This window comes from Malaclemys terrapin, chromosome 16 (genome assembly GCF_027887155.1).
Source record: "Malaclemys terrapin pileata isolate rMalTer1 chromosome 16, rMalTer1.hap1, whole genome shotgun sequence".
NCBI lineage: Eukaryota > Metazoa > Chordata > Testudines > Emydidae > Malaclemys > Malaclemys terrapin.
In genome coordinates this window covers 30,659,628-30,679,914 of record NC_071520.1, presented here as the reverse complement: position 1 = coordinate 30,679,914, position 20,287 = coordinate 30,659,628, and the positions used below count along the sequence as shown (strand labels likewise).

The 20,287-nt window shown below is 48.2% G+C and overlaps 2 protein-coding genes across 5 annotated transcripts in view; both read right to left on the bottom strand.

Moving 5' to 3' along the window:
* Positions 1-2,224: 2,224 nt before the first annotated feature.
* CRYBB3 (crystallin beta B3) lies at positions 2,225-11,106 on the bottom strand. 2 transcript variants are annotated; one of them, XM_054006684.1, is made up of 6 exons: positions 11,048-11,106; positions 8,768-8,847; positions 6,136-6,254; positions 5,552-5,684; positions 4,663-4,805; positions 2,225-2,484 (listed from the first exon to the last, which is right to left on the bottom strand). In XM_054006684.1, exons 2-6 carry the CDS (start codon positions 8,840-8,842, stop codon positions 2,319-2,321), a joined length of 636 nt encoding a protein of 211 aa, XP_053862659.1. In that variant the 5' UTR covers positions 8,843-8,847; positions 11,048-11,106; the 3' UTR covers positions 2,225-2,318. The 2 variants fall into 2 exon arrangements, with proteins under 2 accessions (XP_053862659.1, XP_053862660.1); XM_054006685.1 differs by lacking the exons at positions 8,768-8,847; positions 11,048-11,106 and adding an exon at positions 8,268-8,349.
* Positions 11,107-18,329: 7,223 nt separating this feature from the next.
* KIAA1671 (KIAA1671 ortholog) overlaps positions 18,330-20,287 on the bottom strand; it is a 129,623-nt gene continuing 127,665 nt past the window's right edge. For all 3 annotated transcript variants that reach the window (XM_054006004.1, XM_054006006.1, XM_054006005.1), the window contains 3 exons: positions 19,990-20,120; positions 19,753-19,835; positions 18,330-18,890 (listed from right to left, as the gene is read on the bottom strand). In XM_054006004.1, coding sequence (XP_053861979.1) covers positions 19,757-19,835; positions 19,990-20,120 — 210 coding nt within the window. In that variant the 3' untranslated portion in view covers positions 18,330-18,890; positions 19,753-19,756. The remainder of the gene's footprint in view (positions 18,891-19,752; positions 19,836-19,989; positions 20,121-20,287) is intronic.

Genomic DNA, 20,287 nt, shown 5'->3' with positions numbered 1-20,287 from the left:
CGGGGGCACGACCCTGCTGCAGCCGGTGTGTGACGGGTTCCCCCCAGGGTGCCACTCAGAACTGGGGTATCACTGAGCCTGCCTGACCCATCAGCCTGGGTTCCTTTTACACTGTGCTGCTGAAGCAGGCCAGCCAAGCCCTCCCTCAGGTGTCAGACTGCACATTTCTAGCCCACAGGGACACGCCCAGCTGCAGAAACACACAGACTCTGAGATCAGCTCTGCGTGGGAAGAGCACATCCCCTCTGGAGTGTAAACCCAAAATTGTATCGTCTTGCGCTGCACAGAGACCTGCACAGCGTAAGCTCATGAAATTCACCCCCTCCCTCAATGTGGAGGAATATATGCACAGCTTCCCCCTCCCCCATTATGAACTCCACAAACTGGTTTTAGAGGAAAAAACAAGTTTTTGTTTCTTAGTTGCTTTCAGCAGTCATCTTGGTCAAGGATTCAGTGAAGAACAAACCTTGATTATGTCACTCCCCTGCCTTAAATAGGTTTTACATATGGCGGGAATCCTTTGTCTTGCAGTGTGGTTCCCACCACTGGTCAGTGGGAAAGTACTAGTATTATTCATGGAGTCCAGTATCAAGTGACTTGCTCACATGATCTTGCAGCCATATCTCAAAGGCTGTTTGCAGTGTCCCTAAGGCGGCTTTCCAGGAAGGTGGGAGATCAGCATCGTCAAAGACCTATTGTTTTCCCTAATGGCCCTTCCAACCAGCAATCGAGACTGATTGCACACGGTCTAGTGGGCGTTCCCCAAGTGTAAACGCATTTGTAATAGTTGCAAGGACAATATTCCTAACTTCCGATACCAAAATGATACATGCGTACAAATAGGATAATCATATTCAGTAAATCAACCTTTCCGATACCTCACATGCCCCAACTTGCAGAAAATATGCCTGAGTTATGTCACAATCATATTATAACAATCTCTCTATGAAGAAATGGGGTGTAAAGCCACACTGCTCACAGGGTAACAGCTCTACACTGGGCAGCTGGCCCAGCTGGACTTCCCCAGGCCGTGCACACCAGCCAAGCAGCTTGCGAGAGGCAGTCAGATCCTAAAACAGCCTGGGATCATTTGTAATGCAAATAGCTCCATTCTCTGCAGCCAGGTACCTCGGCTGACAGTCAGTAACTGAGCTCTGCAAACCGCACGTGTTCCCATCTCCACCACTACGGGGGCCCCCTCCCCAGCACGGTCGCTCTATGAGCTGCCACAGCGGCTGCAGTCTGATTTACAGTCACTCCAATAATTCAGCGTCGTTCTGTACTCAGGGGTCTGTGCTAACACAGCTGGCCTGCCCTGAAGGGCGAGACCAAAAGGCAAATGCAGGGGTGTCTGCTATGACCTTTGCAATCCTGTTTCTCTATAGGCTGCGTTTTGCAGCCCCTCTCTACTATCATGCAAAGCAGCGTTCCCGTAGCTGGGAGGAGATGCCCACAATACATCCCCCTGGAGCCGCCGGCCTGCCCTTGGGTCGGCAATGGCACGCCGCAGGAGCTCGGCTTGCCATCTCGTTTTGCACGCAGGCAGCGTGAGCTCTGCGAAGCGGCGGCTGAAGGTGTGTTATTTTTGGAGTGCTGCAGCCGTTATGTAACAACGAGCGTGATTGTTCGTTTCTCCCTTTTGTTCCACGGCTGCTTGTTGGGCACACGCTGCTGCTGGAGCAGTTCAGAGTCTGGCCGCCCAGACAGCTCCTCTGGCCCCCCTTAGGATGTCATGGAGGCCTCGGCTTACCTGGCCTCAGGGGCGTTCGGGGGCAGCGCTGGTCAGGGGGTTCACACTGTTAAATGCCTGGGAACACGCAGCAGGGGCCATAGGTACCTCCCACGCCGCACTAGCACCAGTGCCCACTAGCAGCAGCAGGACCCGTCAGGCCAGCTGCATATGGAAGCCCACATAGGCCAAGCTCACCCCAGAGCCGAGAGCTCTGTTAGCCTGTGCTGTGGGGCCGGTGCGCATAGGGAGAAGGCGGTTCTCAGCCTTTCCCATCCTGGGCTCCCCTCACCTCTAGCCAGGCCCCCCTCCCACTTGGGCAGGGGGGTCCTGCCCCCCTGGCTGGGAACCCCTGTGCTATGCCAGGAGGTAAGGAGGGCAGCTCTCAGAGCCGCTGCGTTGGCACCTGCCCCCAGGCCACGGCCCTCGCCCAGCGGCCGACTTGTGAACACAACACCGGGACAAGCCAGGCCACGGCAGCCTCCAACCCCGAGCTTTATTGAGAAGGTTTGACACAAACGCCACGGGCTAGAAGTCACGTCCTCCTCCTCTTCCTTGGGCCTGGCTGCGCAAGGCGCCAGGGTCCCCTTCAGCTGGTCTCAAAGCAGCCGTGTTTGTGCCACTGCTGGTCCCGGACACGGCGCACCGACTGGATCTGGGGCTGGCTGGCGTCCCACTCGTTCCAGTGCTGGTACTCGCCCCTCTCAAAGACGTACTGGCGGCCTCGGTAGCCGGGGTATTCATAGCCCACCCACCTGCGGGAGAGGGAGACGAGCCTCAGCACAGCAGACGGGAGCTCCAGGCAAGCTCCCCAGCTTGGGGGCCTGCTTGCACAGGGGGGCAGCCCTGGCTCCCAGCCATCGGCCTCGCTGCTTCACGGGTGCGCCTGGTGCCTCTCCCGTGGCTGTACTCTACCCGGCCATGGAGCTGGTGCTGCTCCGGCCCCCATGGACACAGGGACACAGCTTCTGGGAAGCGTGGGACCTGTCGTGCCTGAGCTGCCGAGCCAGGCAACAGGGGCTAGAACAGGCTCGGGGGTAGTGACGGGGGAAGCTGGCGCCTGGACAGGGCTGCACTTGGCAGGGTTAGATGATGTCGTCTCCCTGCAGCCTCCCTCCAGCTCTGCCACTGGGCCCTGGGGGACATTCAGGCCAGCCCTCTATTTCACCCCATGTCGCAAAGTGTGGGGGGCATCAGTGCCGTTCCCTGATCCTGCCACCCACGACACCGTATGGCACACCCAGGGCCTGGCAGCACGTGCCTCGCCTCAGCACCTCCCGCCTTCCTGTGTCGGCCGGGCCTTTCCCTGGCTGCCTGAGCCACTCCGAGCCAGCCTGGCACCCCCAGGGGCCAACAAAGCTGCCTGGACCTGGTGCTCAACTGTGAGGGAACCTGTCGGCGGCTCATGCCAGGGGATGATTAAAGGAATCAGCATCATTCCCAGATGGGCTGGAGCCATTTCCCATCGTGGCAATGACAACAGGGAGAGAGATCAGGCCTGGGGGAGGCTGCCCCCACTCGTGCAGGGACCTACAATACAAACCCAGGTCCTTCTTGCCCCCGCCTCGGGGGGGGGGGCGGTGGGGGCTGCTCTTTGCATCCACGGAAAGGCCACGTCTACCGGCTGCTGCCCCAGCAGAGCGGGAGGCCAAGGGCCATTCCCCCATCAGCACGACTCTGCTCAGGGCAGCGCGTGAACACACGCCTCCCGCTGTCCTGTGCGCCCCTGGGGGGCGGGTGTCACGGGGCAGCTGCTAAATAAGACCACAGCAAGCACAGAATGGAAGGTGCCCAAAGCTCCAGGAGGGGACGGTGGCGTGCCCGGCCAGGAAGGGGCAGGAGGTCTGGGGGAGGTCAGGGGTGTGCGCTATGCCCCAGGAACCATCACGGAGCAGAGAATGGGCCCCAGCCCCCAGCCCCTCCCCACCCCGTAGGGACTTCTCTCTCCCTGGGCAGGCGTCAGCAAGGCAGGAAATCTCTCTCACACACACACACACACACACAGCCTGGGGCACCAGTGGAATGTCCCCCCCCTTCCCAGAGTGAAGCGTTCTCACCCGCCCTGACCCAGTCAAGCAGGGCAAGGAGGCCGGGGATGGGGAAGGGCTGAGATGTTGCAACCAAAGTCTGGATGTCCAAGGTGAAAATACCCAAGAACAGACCAGCACTGAACCCTAACCCTAGCCTCCGGGGCAAACCCAGCCAGGAAAGTCCCCTGCCCAGGGCACGGCCCTGCTTTCCTTCTTCCATCGGTTCATTCAGGCTCTTGGCCCTGTCACTGGAGCACCCACAGCCAACTCCGAAACAAAGACAAAGCTGTGCAAGCCCCCCAGGGCTGGGGAAAGAGCTCTAGGCACCTGGGATCTGTATCTCTGCGCCCACACTAGGGGCTGTGTGGTAGAACACTCCCCAGACAGTTACTGCCGTGCAAAGCCTGGGGGTAGCCAGGCCCCCGAGGAGGTGCTCTGTCCAGCCTCCGGGCCATCACTGTCGGGCTCCCTCCCTGCGGGCTGCCAGACCTGGGCAAAGGGGGCAAGTTCTGCTCCTGCGTCTCTTTGGTGGTTTGCTGGGGGTTAGGGGAGAGTTTTCACCCCTGCTCACTGAGTTGGATACAGTTTGTATCAGGCACCCCAAGCCCCTCAGACAGGGGTGGCAGGTCTTTATTTGGCTATTTATTGAAACCTGCGCTAGTCTGTGTAACCATGTGTTCCCAGCCCCGCCCCCCACCCCGTGCTCCGCCCACCCACCCCGCGGTCCACCCACCCGGTCCGCCCACCCACTGCATCAGGTCTGTAATCAGCACATCACTTCCCTGGGGCAGAGTGTGTCTCCTAGTGTGTGTACAGCCCGTGCCCAGCTCAGCGGGAGCATAACAGCGGCGCTTTGGGTGCTAGCGTCGCACACAGGCTGCCCCGGAAGGTCTCTGCCCTTACGTTCCCTTCAGTGCTTTGATGCTGGCCACGCGGTCCTGGAACCCGTGAGCCCAGAGGCTTGGCACATCGTCATCTACAATCTCCATCTTCCTCCCGTTGTAACCGGCGTTTTCAAACAGGTGGATTGTGTGGTCGTGGCTGTCCTGCAGTGGAGACATCCAGCAAGCAAGCTGCTCCCCCCCGCCCTGCCACCCCTCCCCAGGGACCTGCCGCAGCCCCCTGCTGTGAAGAAGTCGGCCAAGCTTGCCTGAAGCCCAAGGGACCCTGCATGCCCCAGCTGTCGAGGACGGGAAGTACCTCCACACACAGCCGACACCGGCTGGACGGAGCAGGAGGCTCGGGCGGCCTGGCAGATGCCAGGGCTTGTTTCTGGGCTGAGACAATTGCACACGCCGCAGCGCGTGGGAGCGTTACGGTGGGAGCCAGACCGGCCCGGTGCTACCTCAAGGGATCCCAGGCTCCGCTTGCTGACAGGAGCTGGGAACAAAGCTGCCGAAGGTTAAAGTAATGCAGGGGTGCGAAGGGCCCCCGCCCTTCTAGCTGGCGTGCACATCCGTGCGAGACGCTGGTGGGAGGCAGGCCCCAGCCCCCTTAGCTTGCTCCGGGCGGAGCTATGTAGGGGAATGGAGTCAAGAAATGCCATGGTGGGGGATGAGAAGGGAGGGGGGTTAAGTTGACATGAAATAGCCCTGGGGAGCGTGTCCCCTCAAGGGCAGGGCTCAAGGAGAAGCATCTCACCGAGCAACGTGGGGCCGCAGGCCCAGGACAACCCCTGGGGGCTGTTAACCCCCTCGCTGCCCACTCCCAGCCGCTGGGAGCCCCACGCCTCTGGCTCGCCTTAAAGGGGTTCTCTGTATCCCCCTCCCAGCTCCGCGCCGGCCCCACTCACAATCAGCAGGGGGCGGACGGACATCAAGCTGTCGCTGCAGTGGCTGTTGGACCAGGAGTCCCAGCGCGGGTAAGCTCCCTTCTCCAGCACGAACTGCTCCCCGCAGAAGGCCTGGCGTTCGAACCCGAGCCACCTGCAGGGAGGGGGCGGGACGCAGACACAGGGCGTGGGACTCCCGCTTTGGGGCTCAGGATGGGGCCGGGTTTTTCAGAGGGTGTCTCGCACATCCCCGACACCAGGGTGGAGAGTTCCCCTGGCAGCAGCTGCTGCGGGCAGCCTCAGAGAGGGAGGGAATTTAACAAGCCGAGCACCCCACAACAGCACGGATCCCTGCCTCCTAGGGGCAGCCCCACGCACAGGGCTGGGGGAAGGGTCTTCACAGCCCAGCTGAGTCTCCTGCTGCCTGGGGCCGCATGCTCCCTTCACTCCCAGCACCTGGTTTGTGTTTCCCAGAACAAGGGCCCTGTTAGCAAGAAACTCACCCTCTTTCTTTGCCGTGGGGAGCCTTGCCCTCTCCCCTTCTGCATTTGAAGGGCACTGCCCCCTACCTCTGTGGGGCTCATCCGCCTGCTCTCTGTACTTACGGGCCTGATTCTACCTGGATCGATCCCACTTTCTCCAGCGCTTCCTCCGTCACATTCGGACTTTCCTCTGTCAACTCACGCTTCTTGCCCTGGAAATTCTCCAGCTCGAAGATGGTGATCTGAAAGGAGAGGTGATGCTCTCACACCTCCACTGACGCAGCCTGGCCCGAGCCGGGCACTAGCGGGAAGGGGAGCTGGAGCACAGGCCAGGCTGGCACAGACAAGCTAAACAAGCTCTGATGTGCAGGTGGAGGAGTCACAGCACATGTGCTTCAGGCCATTGCTTCACCAAGTCTGCTCCTCCTGCTCTGTCGCCCATGGGGGAACCCGTGGCATTTCCCTTCCAGAAAGCCAGGCCTGGCACTGGCGAGAACGCAGCTGGACAGACGGACGGACGGACACACACACACACTTCAAACACAAACAGCAGCAAAGCAGGCTGGGTGTCTAAGTCGCCTATTTCTGCCTTTGCTTGCTAGTCAGTCTCCTTACAAATGAACCTGGCGTTCCTAGTTCTGCAGCAAACCATTCCGTATGGAGCCACTCCCGTTCGCACAGCAGGTTTAAGCCATATGAGTCGCACTCCATGGTAGCTGGGCAGCACTACGACAGGTCTGAATTCCTTCCACCCTGATCAACAACTTGTTCCAATTCACAAACTGCATCTGCAGAGGGGGATGTGCTTTGCGCTTCACCTCCCCGATGGCGAGTGCCGGCATCACTCATTTCTGACGTGCAGGTTCTGGCGAGATGGATGGCTCCAGTTTTAGCTAATAGCCAAGTATTGACCACGGAGCATCTATTGAATGCAACAAGGCTGATACCTCATCTGTACTTGACTGAAACACTGACCACAAAGTGAATGCCTGTCTTCAGGATCATCCATTCAAATGCAAGACCCAAGATCCACACCGCTCACTCTAACAACTCACCCGGGACTCTGCTCTGGTCTGTGGCTTCCTGCCCCAGGGGCTGGTTCATTGTAAATAGTTTCCCACTCATCCCTCTCTCTAGATCCACGAGCTTATTACCTGGGTCATTAACCCCGACTAGCTCGGAATGGGTTTAATTTTCACCTGGGGTCTGCAGGGCTGAGCAGCAGCCAAACCTCAAACCAAACAAAACTCCCCAGGGCTGGGATTTGGTGACCAATTCAGACAGAGCCTTGGGGGCTTCGGGACCCCTGAATTCCAGAGTCTTGGGGTGAGCTAGAGGGTTCTGAGATGGAACCATTCACGACCACGTGGGGCTGTACACTCTCTACATGGCAAATTGGGAGTTTCACTTTGGGCGTCACTCAATCCTTGGTGCGAAAGATCGGACAGACCTTTGGGAAAGGAGTCACTGCAGGAGAAGGGCCCACAGACTGAGAACCCAACACAGCTCACCCCAAAGGTGCCAGCTCATCCCTTTCCCAAGAACCATCCCCAGGAGCCTCTTTCCAGCCCAAGCCGCCAGCAATCAGCAGAAATCTGGGCCCGGGGCAGTGAGAGCCCGGGGAAGGCCATTCAGCCGTCCAAGCCTTCCAGAAATGAGCCCGGTCTCCCGAACGCTGTTGCAGCGAAGGTGAGCCCAAGAGCACAAACAGTCTCCTGGGTCTATTCCTCTCTCCCAGCTTCCCTGGCCAAGAACTGCAGCAGAGCATTGTGCTTGCCACCCGTGTCCTCCAGCTGAGGGGAGTGTGTTTGCCACTGCAGACTTGAGGGACAGTGCGGATTGCTAGTAAGGGGTCGATTCCCTGTGGAAACAGCGATCAGGTGGCAAGTGGGGTCTCTGTCTCAAAAGATGGGTAACGACTGCTTCTGACATTGCACTGAGGGCTACCACTCTAACACTGCAAGCACATCATAATGTGCCTCTTACTCCTGCACTCCCTATGGAGACCCTGTATCTTTCCCCCGGGTACAACACCCACACAGACAGCCCCATTGCTCTAGCATAATGCGGAACCCCCAGGGACCGAAGGACACTGCCCTATTCCTTCTCACAGTGCAAGATGGAGAAAGGAAATGCAGCACCACACAAGAGCTGAAGGGCTGAGCTGATGTTCCTTATTCACAGTGTGATAGCAGAGCCGTTACCTCTGCCCTCCCACACCCGTAGGGAACAAAACACACAGCAGAAACACTGACCTGCCAGGTGGCATTTGCCTTTATCATCCGGGACTTTACCACCACTCCAGTTCGACAGAATTACGCTTCCGACAAAGATAGCCAAACTCGGCTGGGCTATAGAATCTGCTTTCTTTACCAGCCAGATAATAAAAGCTAAGCACTACAACAGTAAACAGATGACCAGGAGATTCTTTGGAACTGACAGACACTACTGAAAGCATCTCCGCTTTCCAGCAGCACGTCTGGCAGAGGTACTAGTAGTAACTCATCAGAACAAAGTCTCACTCCGTGACACTCGGAGGCTGGAAAGATCAGCTCTGGCACACAAGGAACAGATTTAGCACAGAACTGGGTAATGCTAAAACACTGCTGTGCTGTTAAGGCTCCGGGCTTTTTGGCCACACAAGCTACAGCATTCCACATTAGTAAGTGGGAGTCCACTCAGAGGCCAATTATGTTTCGAGGGTGATCTGGAGCAAGACGTAACGTTAGTCTGTGACTAGCCATCGCTTTTATACCTTGTAATTGCCGCCTATTTCGCCAAGGCTCTCCCCAGCACCCATCGGCTCGGGGGGACTCTGCGGTTCAGTCATTGTGCCTGAAAGTCCCAAATGGAAAAACGTTAACACCGTCACCCTGACAAAAGTTGTACCATTATTTTATGAAAAATTACAGCTGCTGCTTCTCTTTCTGGCTTTCCTTGGGAGAACAAGCATGAGGTTGGGTACAGAATTTTGACAGGAGCATATCTGTGCACTGTATTCCTAAACCCACTGCTCCATTCTGAACATCCCATCTGGCCTCCTGTGTAACAGCCCACAGACCCTCAACCAGTGGTCCCTGCATGGAGCCCAACAGCCTGTGACTGCATCAGAAAAACAGCCTCGCCGAAGATTGAAAATGATGGAGACGATCACACAAACCCCTGGGAAGCTATTCTGGTGGGTAATTAAACTCACTGTTACAAATCCGCCTCTTATTTCCAGTGAGAATTTGTGTCGTTTCAGCTCGCAGCCGTTGTCTCTGGTTAATGCTTCTCTCTCGTCTTGTGCAAAAAGCAATCACAACAAAGCACAATCCCACCCGTGGGGTAGAATTGCTGGGCCCCTTGTAGGCACTCAGATGTTTCAGTGATGAGCGCGAACATAAGAACCTGGACAGATACATTCATTGTCTTTTCTTAAGTCAGGGCTTCTGATTGGAATGGTCCACAGCTGGCTAACTTCCCCCCCATCCCAGCTCTGCCCTCTTTTTGAAGTAGTTTTAATTTAACAGGGCTTGGAGGAGCCAGTGGGCAGGGAACATAAAGACACTGAGTTCAACTAGTGTCCTGGTTAATTAAAACCCTGTGGTATCATTTCCCCCAAATTTTAACAAAATATCCGGTACAATAAAAGACCTTTTCTAAAACTCCTGTGCTAATTGCTAAAAACCCAGTCAAATTCAAGCAGAGATGCTGCCACTACCTCTTCTGGGGGTTTCAGTTGTGACAGAGCGGGATCAGGGGACAGAGCTATTTATGAGTTGTTTCTGAACAGGGCAGCACATTTTGATGCTGATGCAGCAGGTATGTCTCCTGAATTCCATCCATTAGGTTTCACTTCAATAGCGAGGGCTTGCAACGGACTATGGAAACATTATTCAAATTTCTTCCGGCTTTCCCTTAAAACTATCCCACTCATTTTGCAAAAGATTAATATTGAACTTCGCATCAGCACGTTCCCATTGCTGCTTGCCAGATTCTCCGGAAAAACTCCTCCTCTGCAGTTTATTGATGTGTTTACACTGAAACCCAGGACAGCGCAAGGCAAAACTCATGCAAAATAGTTACAGTATGTTTCAGGCTACAGAGCGAGGCAAGGCCTGGGGGCTCCAGCCCCACTGGCTTCGTTGTAGCTCTAGTGAAGTGGGGGCTCTTTACCCCCAAAGTATTGCAGGGTATTTTGAGGTAGTGTTGCCCAGTGGATAGGGCACTAGACTGGGACTCGGGAGACCTGGTTTCTGTTCCCAGCTCTGACACTGATCTGCTGGGTGTCAGTCATTTTCCTTCTCTACGCCTCTTCTTTCCTGCCCTGTCCGTCTTGTCCATTAGATAGCAAGCTTTTCAGGGCAGAGGCTGTCTCTCTGTGTGGCTGAACAATGCCGCTCCACTCTCATTAGGGGGCTCAAGGCACTACTGGAAGGCATGGAGCCGATTTGCAGAGCACAGCGATTGCATTATACGAAATGCTGCTACAGACCTAGAACAGTGGCTTTTCGGTCCCTGGAGCCCGATGGCTCCACATGACCAGTGTGGTCCATCTAAGCAGCTGCGGTTCATGTTCCTATTCACAGGCTAATAGTGCACATCACTCGGGTTGGCCTGAGCCCACTTAGAATGGAGAGCAAAGCCAGCATGGCTGTAAGGACACAGACCTTCATGGTGCCAAAGGGACCCATCCCCCCAAGTACCCCATGTTAACTGTTCCTTACACCCTTCCCAACCACCCATCTCTTTGGGGTCTGTGGAGCTGCCAGGACTTCTGAGAGAAGCAGTTCTCTGCAGGTGCTGGTGGGGCTCACAGGGTTATTGGCCTTCGAGCTGGGCAAACTATTCGCAGCAAAACAACTCATGAGATAAACATAACAAAATGAATCGCTAAAGCCACTCCATTCTTTGCCCTGATCTTGGGGGGGGTGTGTGGCTTTAGTTTTTGTTTATTTGCAGAGTTGGCGTGAAATCTGGGCATCAGCCTGCATGGGAAGTAGGGTGTCAGATAGGAGAGGGAAACGGAAAAGCATCGGAATAAGACACCTACTGCAGCATCTCTCCCAAGGGTCTCCATCGTGGTCATGGGAAGCATCATGGTAACGACAATATCACTAATGTACCTCAGAACTGGTAAACTTTCTGTCCGAGACCAAGATACCATGGCAAGAAGTATGGTCGAGGCAGGCAGACTGGGACAGTGGTCATGAAGCAAGCTGGTTAAACACAGGCTAGGGAGAATTTCTATGGCAATATACTCACATGTTGGTTAATAGGAACTGATAACGCTTAGAGTTTTATACTGCTGCCTGTCACTGTACTATTTTAGCACCTAAATGGGCAGGGGAAGGGGAAGTTACTATTTCAAAAGGTACTTCTGTCATTTCTATTTTCAATATCACTTCCTATCAGGCAACAGGCAATCACACGCAAGGGCAAAACTGGGTTGTGCGTGAGGTTACACAATGACCAGATTTAATGGGAGAATGGCTATGCTGGGAATTGTGGTATGCTGGGATAATTAAAATGTCTTAGCAAAGCAAAAGCATCCATTAAATACAACTGGCATCCAAGCTTTGTACTCTAATTTATTGTCATTGTTTGAATGCAACACATTTTGTACATGCAAAGATCCACCATGGACAGCAGTTGACTGTAGTTCACTTTTATTGCAGTTCCTTGTCACATGTTCATCTGCTTTTCTATTGATATGAAAACTCTTTGTTGTAAAATATAAAATTACTTCTGTACAGAACACTTAGGGGAGGGACTGGAATGGGATTCATTTGTATCTTTTACCAAATAAGACACTGTAATTTTCTCTTTTTTACTTTAAAAATATAGGTACTTTCCCATATGTTCATTTTCTTGGTAACATTTATTTTTGCAATGATTAAAGTGCCCCAAAAATCCTGCTTTGTTTTCCAAGTTCATGGAATATGGATATAGATAAGGCAGTTGCAAAACATCACAGAGGGTAGGGATAACATATTGTACTGATTTGTCTTTCCTAACAGAACTCAATTTCCTCATGCTGTCAGCTTCTTTAATCCCTTTGAGAAATGCTCACAGCACACTGTTAGAAAATATCATCTTTTGTAAATATCTGGCAACGCTAAACTTGGAATCATAGTCATACAAGTAGATACACAACAGACAGAATATCTGTATTACTTAGGAAACTATGTAGTACAAAATATTTTCTATAGCACAACATATTTATTCCTTGTGTGATCCATATTTACATGTTCTATAAGGCTATGCAGAGTGATATAAAAGTTTTTATCTATACAATAGCTCCTTTAAACAGGCTTGATACAGTCAGCATGTACAATATGGTAAGAAGAAAATCCATAAGCCACACAACCTTCCCCTTCTTTCCAAATCCCATCAATAGGATGAAAAAATCATTTTAACACATATTTTGGTACAAATATTTTCAGCTGAGGGATGGGACAGACCAAACAGCGGTTTGAAGTGCTTCAGAGAAAGCACATTGATATGAGAAATGATTTCCAATCCCCCTGGAACTGACATATTTCGCAAACGGCTCATCACACATTCTCCCTGCCCTATAACAACGTAATCAAGAGCCTGCATTGACCACACCACCTTAGACTCTGGTATCCTGGATGACTGAGGAGTCAGAATATTGTACTCATTGGTCCATTTTCAAACCCGCTGTAAAAGGCAGCACTCCACAGATGTTAACGTGGTTGCAGCCAACCAGGGAAGCCTGGTCTTCACTCGGGGGCAAAAAGGTGTGTTCTTGGCTCCAGTGAAAATCCTACATAACTAAAAGTAGACTCCTAGGGAAGAAGTCGATTCAACAAACAAACTGCCTTGTCTTTACTAGGACTGTACTTCAAGTTAGCTAGCTTGAGTTCAGAATCTATCTTTTTCCTAGTGAAGACCAGACCTTACCCCAAATCTGGATTTGTCCCTTCATCCTGGGGTTGGGTTAATTAGCAATGCACTGTTCGCACCTTGCAATCTTAGCTGCAGAAGTGGGCTGTGAGCTCTAAGAGGACATACTTTGCAAAAAATAAAATAAAATAGGGGCCCAGAGTTAACATGCAGAAACAGCGGAGACCCTTTCTAATCTAATGTTTAAAGACCAAACGCCGCCTTCGGATATTGGTGTAGATCTCATCGAACCCAGTGAGAGCATCACACATGTGCCACAGGACAGAATTTGCCTTACCCACCCAGGTACTTAGCTGATCCTCATCACTGTAGTATCAGAGTGCCTCTGAGATGGGTTTAAGGAGGTGAGCTCCTAGCACTATGTATGGAGTGAGTAAGGGTGAACAATATGGTCTCTTCAGTTAAACAGATGCTGTAATGTTGTATGAAGGGCAAATAGGAGAGAAAGGAGTTTTCAAGACAGTGCAGAGTTCCACATTCATTGATCATTCCCGAGTGGCCATGTTAACATACACCCTGCCCCACAAGGACACATTGGCTTGCTTTATATTGTTTATTGTATTACTTACATTCAAGAATATTAGAAAAGAACATTTACCTCCAGGCAGAAATTGTTTCATGTTTTAAATATGAACCTGTGCAAAAGAACTTAAAGATTGTCAGCATTGTCAACTACATTCTTTTCCTCCTGAGATAGCAGATTCTCTCTTGCGGTTTAACCTGCCTAAACTGTCCAATTGCAGAAGTCTGGATCAGTTACAGTTATCAGTTCAGGTACAGCTTAGCCTGACTGAAGGGGTTTTATACTTCACTGACACGGAAAGGTATTGGTATGGTAATAAGAGACACTGGGCCCAACTAGATTGACAGAGGTTTAACAGTCTATGGAACTGACCCATTTGGCCTACTCGAAGAAAACCAAATTTCAGTAAGTTAGCAGTGAACCTTTACACGCTCAGAACAGCCATATTGAACATATTTGCATCTCCCAAATAATTACATTTCAGTGACTTCCATTATATTTTACAAAACAGACCAGGCCTAATTCATGCCAATTATTCTACACAGGACACCTTCACACAACTCCTTCTCTTATCCTACAGAACACGTTGCCTGTTTATTTCTAAAACACATTTCTATCGTCACAGAATTGTAACATTTTGGACATTTGGTGCAATGGGAGTTTGGATTGATCAACTCTTTTGGTTCCAAAGATTCAAATAAAATGTGTGATGGGCTCTTCAAAAGCCAATTACACTCAGTTTTCACTACATACCTTTAACGGTATTGGGCATAGCCCTGTACATAGCCAGGATGCAAAGCGTAAAGAAGGCAGCTAACATCACTGGGTGCCTAGATTTTTAAAGGATTCTAAACTATTTATATTAAAAACTTATCCTAGAATTGTTCTGATCGCTATTGTGCTATTTGGCTTCAGCAGAGCTCTCCATGTAGCAACTTCAATTAAACCACATCCACGGTTTGCTACCTTACACATTGCAGGCATATTAAGTGCATGTGCAAACTTGTAAAATTCATGATAAACTAATTGATAATGCTGCTCTGGATAGTATGGTTGGGCAAAAGTTTGCAAACATATGTGGACATACTGGAGAAAGTCCAGAGGAGAGCAACAAAAATGAGGAAAGGTTTAGGAAACATGACCTATGAGGAAACATTGAAAGAATTGGGTTTGTTTAGTCTGGAGAAGAGAAGACAGAGGGGTTTCAAGTACATAAAAGATTGTTACAAGAAGGGAGAAAAATTGTACTTGTTAACCTCTGAGGCTAGGACAAGAAGCTATGGGCTTAAATAGCAGCAAGGGAGGTTTAGGTTAGACATTAGGAAAAACTTCCTAACTGTCAGGGTAGTTAAACATTGGAACAAATTACCTAGGGAGGTTGTGAAATCTCTCTCATTGGAGGTTTTTAAGAGGAGGTTAGACAATCATTTGTCAGAGATGGTCTAGATAATACTTAGGCCTGTCTTGAGGACAGGGGACTGGACTAGATGACCTCTCAAGGTCCCTACAATTCTATGATTCTATGATCTGTGAATTAGTAGCTGGCAGTTTCTGATATACAATGCTTCTGGTAATTTGCCAGCAATTACTAGGTGATCAAAACAAAATACCAGAGTGTGGAAAGCTAAATCTCTGTGCAAGCAAGAAGCAAGTTTTTTAATCCTACACAACCATGTTAAAAATGTTAAAATGGAAAGCAGAAATTTAGTATCTTTGTGTACAGCAGATAATACAAAACCAGTAAAAACACTGACTTAGCGTATACTGTACTAACCTCAAGATACACAGCCATAAACATGGTGAATTTGCAAAAGGAATAAAAGAGAAGAAAAGGCCAATTGGCGATTCCAGTGAATATGAAATTTACAGACTTGTACTGATTCTAAAACATCAGTGGATTAAAATTCTAGGGAAGGATTCTCCTAATTTCAGTGAAAAAAGGGGCATTAATGACTAATTTCCAAGTTCCATACACCAGCCTGATTTACATTTACTTTTTGAAACTATTGATCTACTAATGCAGCTGTGGGATGAAGAGCAGATAAAACTGTGATGGTCTTAAATAAAAAGAACAAAATATTTCTGCAAAAGCACCTTGTATTCAATGGCAAATGCCAAACACCAGCTATCTCCATCTATCACACTTACAACGAGAGTTCAAATAAAAGTGAGTTAAGAGTTAAAACTTACAAAAAAAAATCCTACATGAAGAACATGCTGCAGGTAAGAGCTCATTCCTGGCTCAGATTAACAGCAAGTTTTAATCTGTGATTTTTAAAGTAAAATAGTAAAAAGTTTCATAAGCATTATTTAAAATTACAATGGAATTTATCTAAAGAAAGAGTTTTACAGCATGTTATTATATGTGTAATAAATATTTATGATGTCAATAATTACATGGTGGGAACCTGGAGTCACAAGAGAAAATAGATATTTAATTCACATACAATACGAAGAAATAAAAGATCAGGAAAAAAACACTATCCCATTCAACCTTATCCTAAAGCTTTTTTTTAGTCATACATATTTAAGATTAAACATTTCTCACTAGCAGTAAAACTACAGTAAATTTCAGTGCATTGTCCATGAAGAAATGGAAACATATACTCATTCAAAGGGCTTTGCCAATATGCAAAACCAATCCCCTCAGTGTATCAGAACGCACAGCAAAAACACTGCAGCTAATAATCTAAAGAGTTTGTGGCTTTCATTTTGTTGCATCAGGAAGTGTTAGACAAAATGCTCTGACTGTCATTAAAGAAGAACTGAAGTACTTGTGGCACCTTAGAGACTAACAAATTTATTAGAGCATAAGCTTTCGTGGGCTACAACCCACTTCTTCGGATATGCATCCGAAGAAGAGGGTTATAGCCCACGAAAGCTTATGCTCTAATAAATTTGTTAGTCTCTAAGGTGCCACAAGTACTCCTGTTCTTTTTGAGGATACAGACTAACACGGCTGCTACTCTGAAACCTGTCATTAAAGAGACACTATCAAGTTGCTCAATCCTAAAATTAATCCTCCCTCAGCGCTTTTATGGTCACAAGGAAATTTATCTGGGTTTTGAATACTTTAAAAAAACAAAACAAAACAAGCCACCCACACGCTTAGCAAGGGAAATTAAAAGTGACCAACATTCTTCTGTCACACCTAAAAACCCTGCAGCTAATACTGTTCAAATTGTACACGCCAACACCATCAAGCACATCTGGTACACAACTGACAAAACAAGCTGGCTGACGCATTACAAGCACAGAAAAATATAAAGCTTGCCTAAAAGTTACATTTCCAAAATAAAAACAGGTCCCACACCACAAACAATGGGCAGAAAATATATACAACTAGTTTTAAAAAGCAGTCAACAGTGTCTCTTTAAGAGTTTGGACAAATGCGCTCCTCTGGAAGCTTTTCCCCCTTCCCCTAATGGGCGGCGGGGGGAGAGGGGGAGTTATCCACATGAAAGAGGGCAGAAGTGTGACTCTGTTCGGCAGTAATATTTGAGAATTCACCGACCTGTGGCAGAAGAAACTGTAAAAGCAGTGTCTCTGGCATTGTCACCTCTCTTACATGGAGCAGGACAAAGAACTGAACAAAGACATTTTTATTTTGAAGTGGAAAAATATTCATTTGTATTTCTATAAAATAAGGCGTGCTACTGTTAGAACTCTGATATTAAAAGGGAGAAGAGCATACTGGTCATCTCTCTTGACATACTGCAGTTATTTACCGAAGTATGGGCTGGGAGTGAAATCACCTCATTTGTGACTTCTTTATGATAAGAGTTGGCACATGGTTTATGGCAGCTAACAACTTGATGGATGGCAGACAAAGGTTATCCCTTTGGCTAGCAGGTGCACTGTTGTGGTAGTACCACATCAGACAAGCCTTCTGAAACACTGAGCAGAAAAAGGGAAAATGCGTGCAAGTGCTGGTGCCTGATTTTTAACATTTAATTTAAATAACCTTTCAGCAGGAGACAAGAACTGTGGGTTTTGTTCCCACAATGCAACTATGTGCAGCTTCATCACATCTGACTGTTGAGGCCCAAACAGTTTGCCACAGGTTACGAGAATAGCAGAATAGAAAGAGCTCATCTGCTTTGATTCAATTCTCCTTTCCATGTCACTTACTCTCCTTATCGGAGTCCTGGGCGCGCCTACCTTACAGAATGAGCTTTCCTCTTAGCGTGTATTTTTAAAGATTTTCTGAAAAGAGCACTTGGGGAAAAGAAAGTAACTAAAACATATTTTAAATACAATATCCATTTATAATTAACTTATAAATGGACTTCTTGGTTAAAAAAAATCTTGCCGATTTCAGAATCTGGATCCAAAGACATCAAAACCCTTCTGATGTGACTGTCACAGCTGTGTTGTGATGTTAGTACTATCTACATTGTTAACATACCAACATTTGGTCTTAAAGTAAAATATATAGATCATTTCATAAACAGTTGAGAAGTGAGAGATTGCATTTAGGTTATCCCACAAAATCAGCATAAAAATAAACACTTAAAATTGATATTTACAAAGGTAACTAATAAAAATATCCAGTGAGACAATCTGAGGTGCTTCTAATTCAACAATTACCTGGAACCCTCATATTGACAAGACTATACATCCTTCTCGTCTCTTCCTTTTTAGTAATAAAAACAATATTTACATCTATTTTTAAAGAGAATTGGTTGACATTATTGCTTTATCGTCTTAAGAATATGACATTCTAATGATGCAATTACACTACATGCTGACAGACCAGACAATCCTAGTTAAAGAATGAAAAATTAACATTATGCTCAATCTAAAACTCAACTTGATCTGCGTGATCAGCAGATCATGTGCAAGCATCAGCCAATCAAAAATACCTTTAAAAAAATATCAGTCAAGTTTAATTTTTTAATATGGCAGTAAACATGATTTGTTCTTTCACTCTCTCTTCCACAAACTTCATTCTGAATATGAACCACTATTAGTTCACAAGAAAGATGATTTAATTTAAAATTTTGTTATTTTCATAAACAAATACAAACCCCAGCCTTTACACTTGACACGCCTACCAGCATTCACATGCTTGAGTTGCTGAACATAGCTTAATTCTGCAGAGATGTCATCTTTGTTCGAAGGCAAGGGGACTTTTTGTGATGCGCCGTATATCCTAGAACAAATGTTACCCTCAGGCAAGACCTTCTGAAGTGCTAACTATACTGCATCATCTCTTACTTCAAGTAGTTCTAAAGTGACTGTATCCTTCCCTATCCGAGAAGATACAGCTTTGTATTTGTCTACGAATATTAAGCAGCTTTCTCCACGAAGCAGGAAGGCACCATGCACATAGCAGTCGAGGCAGGAAGCAAACAGCAGCAGCATGATGTGTGAATTTTAGGTTCAGATGAGTTAAGGCTTCTGTTATACTTCTATGTCTTTTCCTAGTCATAATCAGGGTCTGAAAAGGGGGGAAAAAACAGAAGCTCTTTGAATAGCTGCAGTATGACATTGTCCATAAATTCAACCAACCCCATCACCCTCGGGTCTCTCACGTCTCTGTGATATGTGTGCACCATCGATGATGTTCTTTGCATGTTGCTGGTGCAGCAGCAGCAGTCACAAACTATTTTGTGTTATTAAATTGCATATGAACTATTAAGAGCATCACTGAAACCAAGTGCTCCAATGGTTTAAACATCTATCGGCAGAACCTGCCCGTTAACCAATGACAACACTTAGTAGTAGGACTCTACATATTATTATAAAATTAGCAGACTAATGAATATTATAATAGAATTGTCTGCCGAGAAGTGAATAGTGCCTTCATCTGGGCTAGTAAATAAGGCTACACAACAATAAGGGAAAGGGGGAAACTGCATAATGTGTACAGTAAATTCCAATGAAATCTGATCTGCTTCATTATGGAAATATTTTACTGCCTTGGACATGGATTGCACAGTTACATACAACGTGTGTATACTCTATGCTTGCAGAGTCCGTGTACAGGCATGTTCAGAACAGATTTTCCAGTCAAAGCTTATCATTAGCATCTGCTTTAAGGGGCTTGAGCATTGCAAAGATGTGTCTGCTGCATGTCCATCCACATGGCTGTACCAGTCACAGAAGGAGCTCACCCATGCCCTGTGGAAATAGGGTGGGAATACCGAACATACATTGTTGCTGCAAGGGCTAAGGGTAACTGCATGGTACTTTCTCCTTCAGCTAAGAATCTCTTTTGGCTGAAAAGACAGGAGATTTCGCAGCAAAGCAGTCAAATGCAAATGCTACAGAGTAACCCCTCTAGTTTTGCTGTACTGTACCTGCTCAAACCTGATTCTCGGGCTGGCTCTGCCTCTTCTTCGACTTCAGCTCTTTCAGCCATTGAGGAGACATTTCTTCTGACCTAAGGACACAGCAAAATAAACTTTATCCTACATTGACAATCCCTCATTACAGAAACAAAAACAAAATAAGCCATATCCTTCTAGGATCCTAGCAAGGAAATGAACAGCTATTTCTGAATTTACTGCTTGCTGGAATTTAAACTCCTCTCTCACCTGTTCTCCTTCTCAGCACTAGAGGGCAGTACCCTGCCACCAGGAGCTCCTTGCTGGAATTGGGATTTAAATAGCTGTGCAGAATTTATTTCACCGGGACTCTCGGGCTCTTGTCTTTTCCGAAGCTGAGCCTAGAAGAAAGGTTTATTTTTTAAAAAGCTGCTTTTAGATTTCCTTGGAGGACAATCTGATCACTCAAATCATTTCACTGGCTTACGAAGCAACAGAAAGCACAAGTCTGAAATCCATAAACTGCATCCATTCATAATGGAATTTACCATAAATCTGAGCTGTTTTG

What these genes read in the sequence shown, in the direction of transcription:
- CRYBB3 (XM_054006684.1), bottom strand. Translation starts at nt 8,842, where the DNA reads ATGACTGAACCGCAGAGTCCCCCCGAGCCGATGGGTGCTGGGGAGAGC. An exon ending in AAATAGGCGGCAATTACAAG is followed by an intron (nt 6,255 to 8,767) that starts GTATAAAAGCGA and finishes CTCTCCTTTCAG; the next exon opens with ATCACCATCTTCGAGCTGGA. An exon ending in ATCAAAGCACTGAAGGGAAC is followed by an intron (nt 2,485 to 4,662) that starts GTAAGGGCAGAG and finishes CCTCTCCCGCAG; the next exon opens with GTGGGTGGGCTATGAATACC.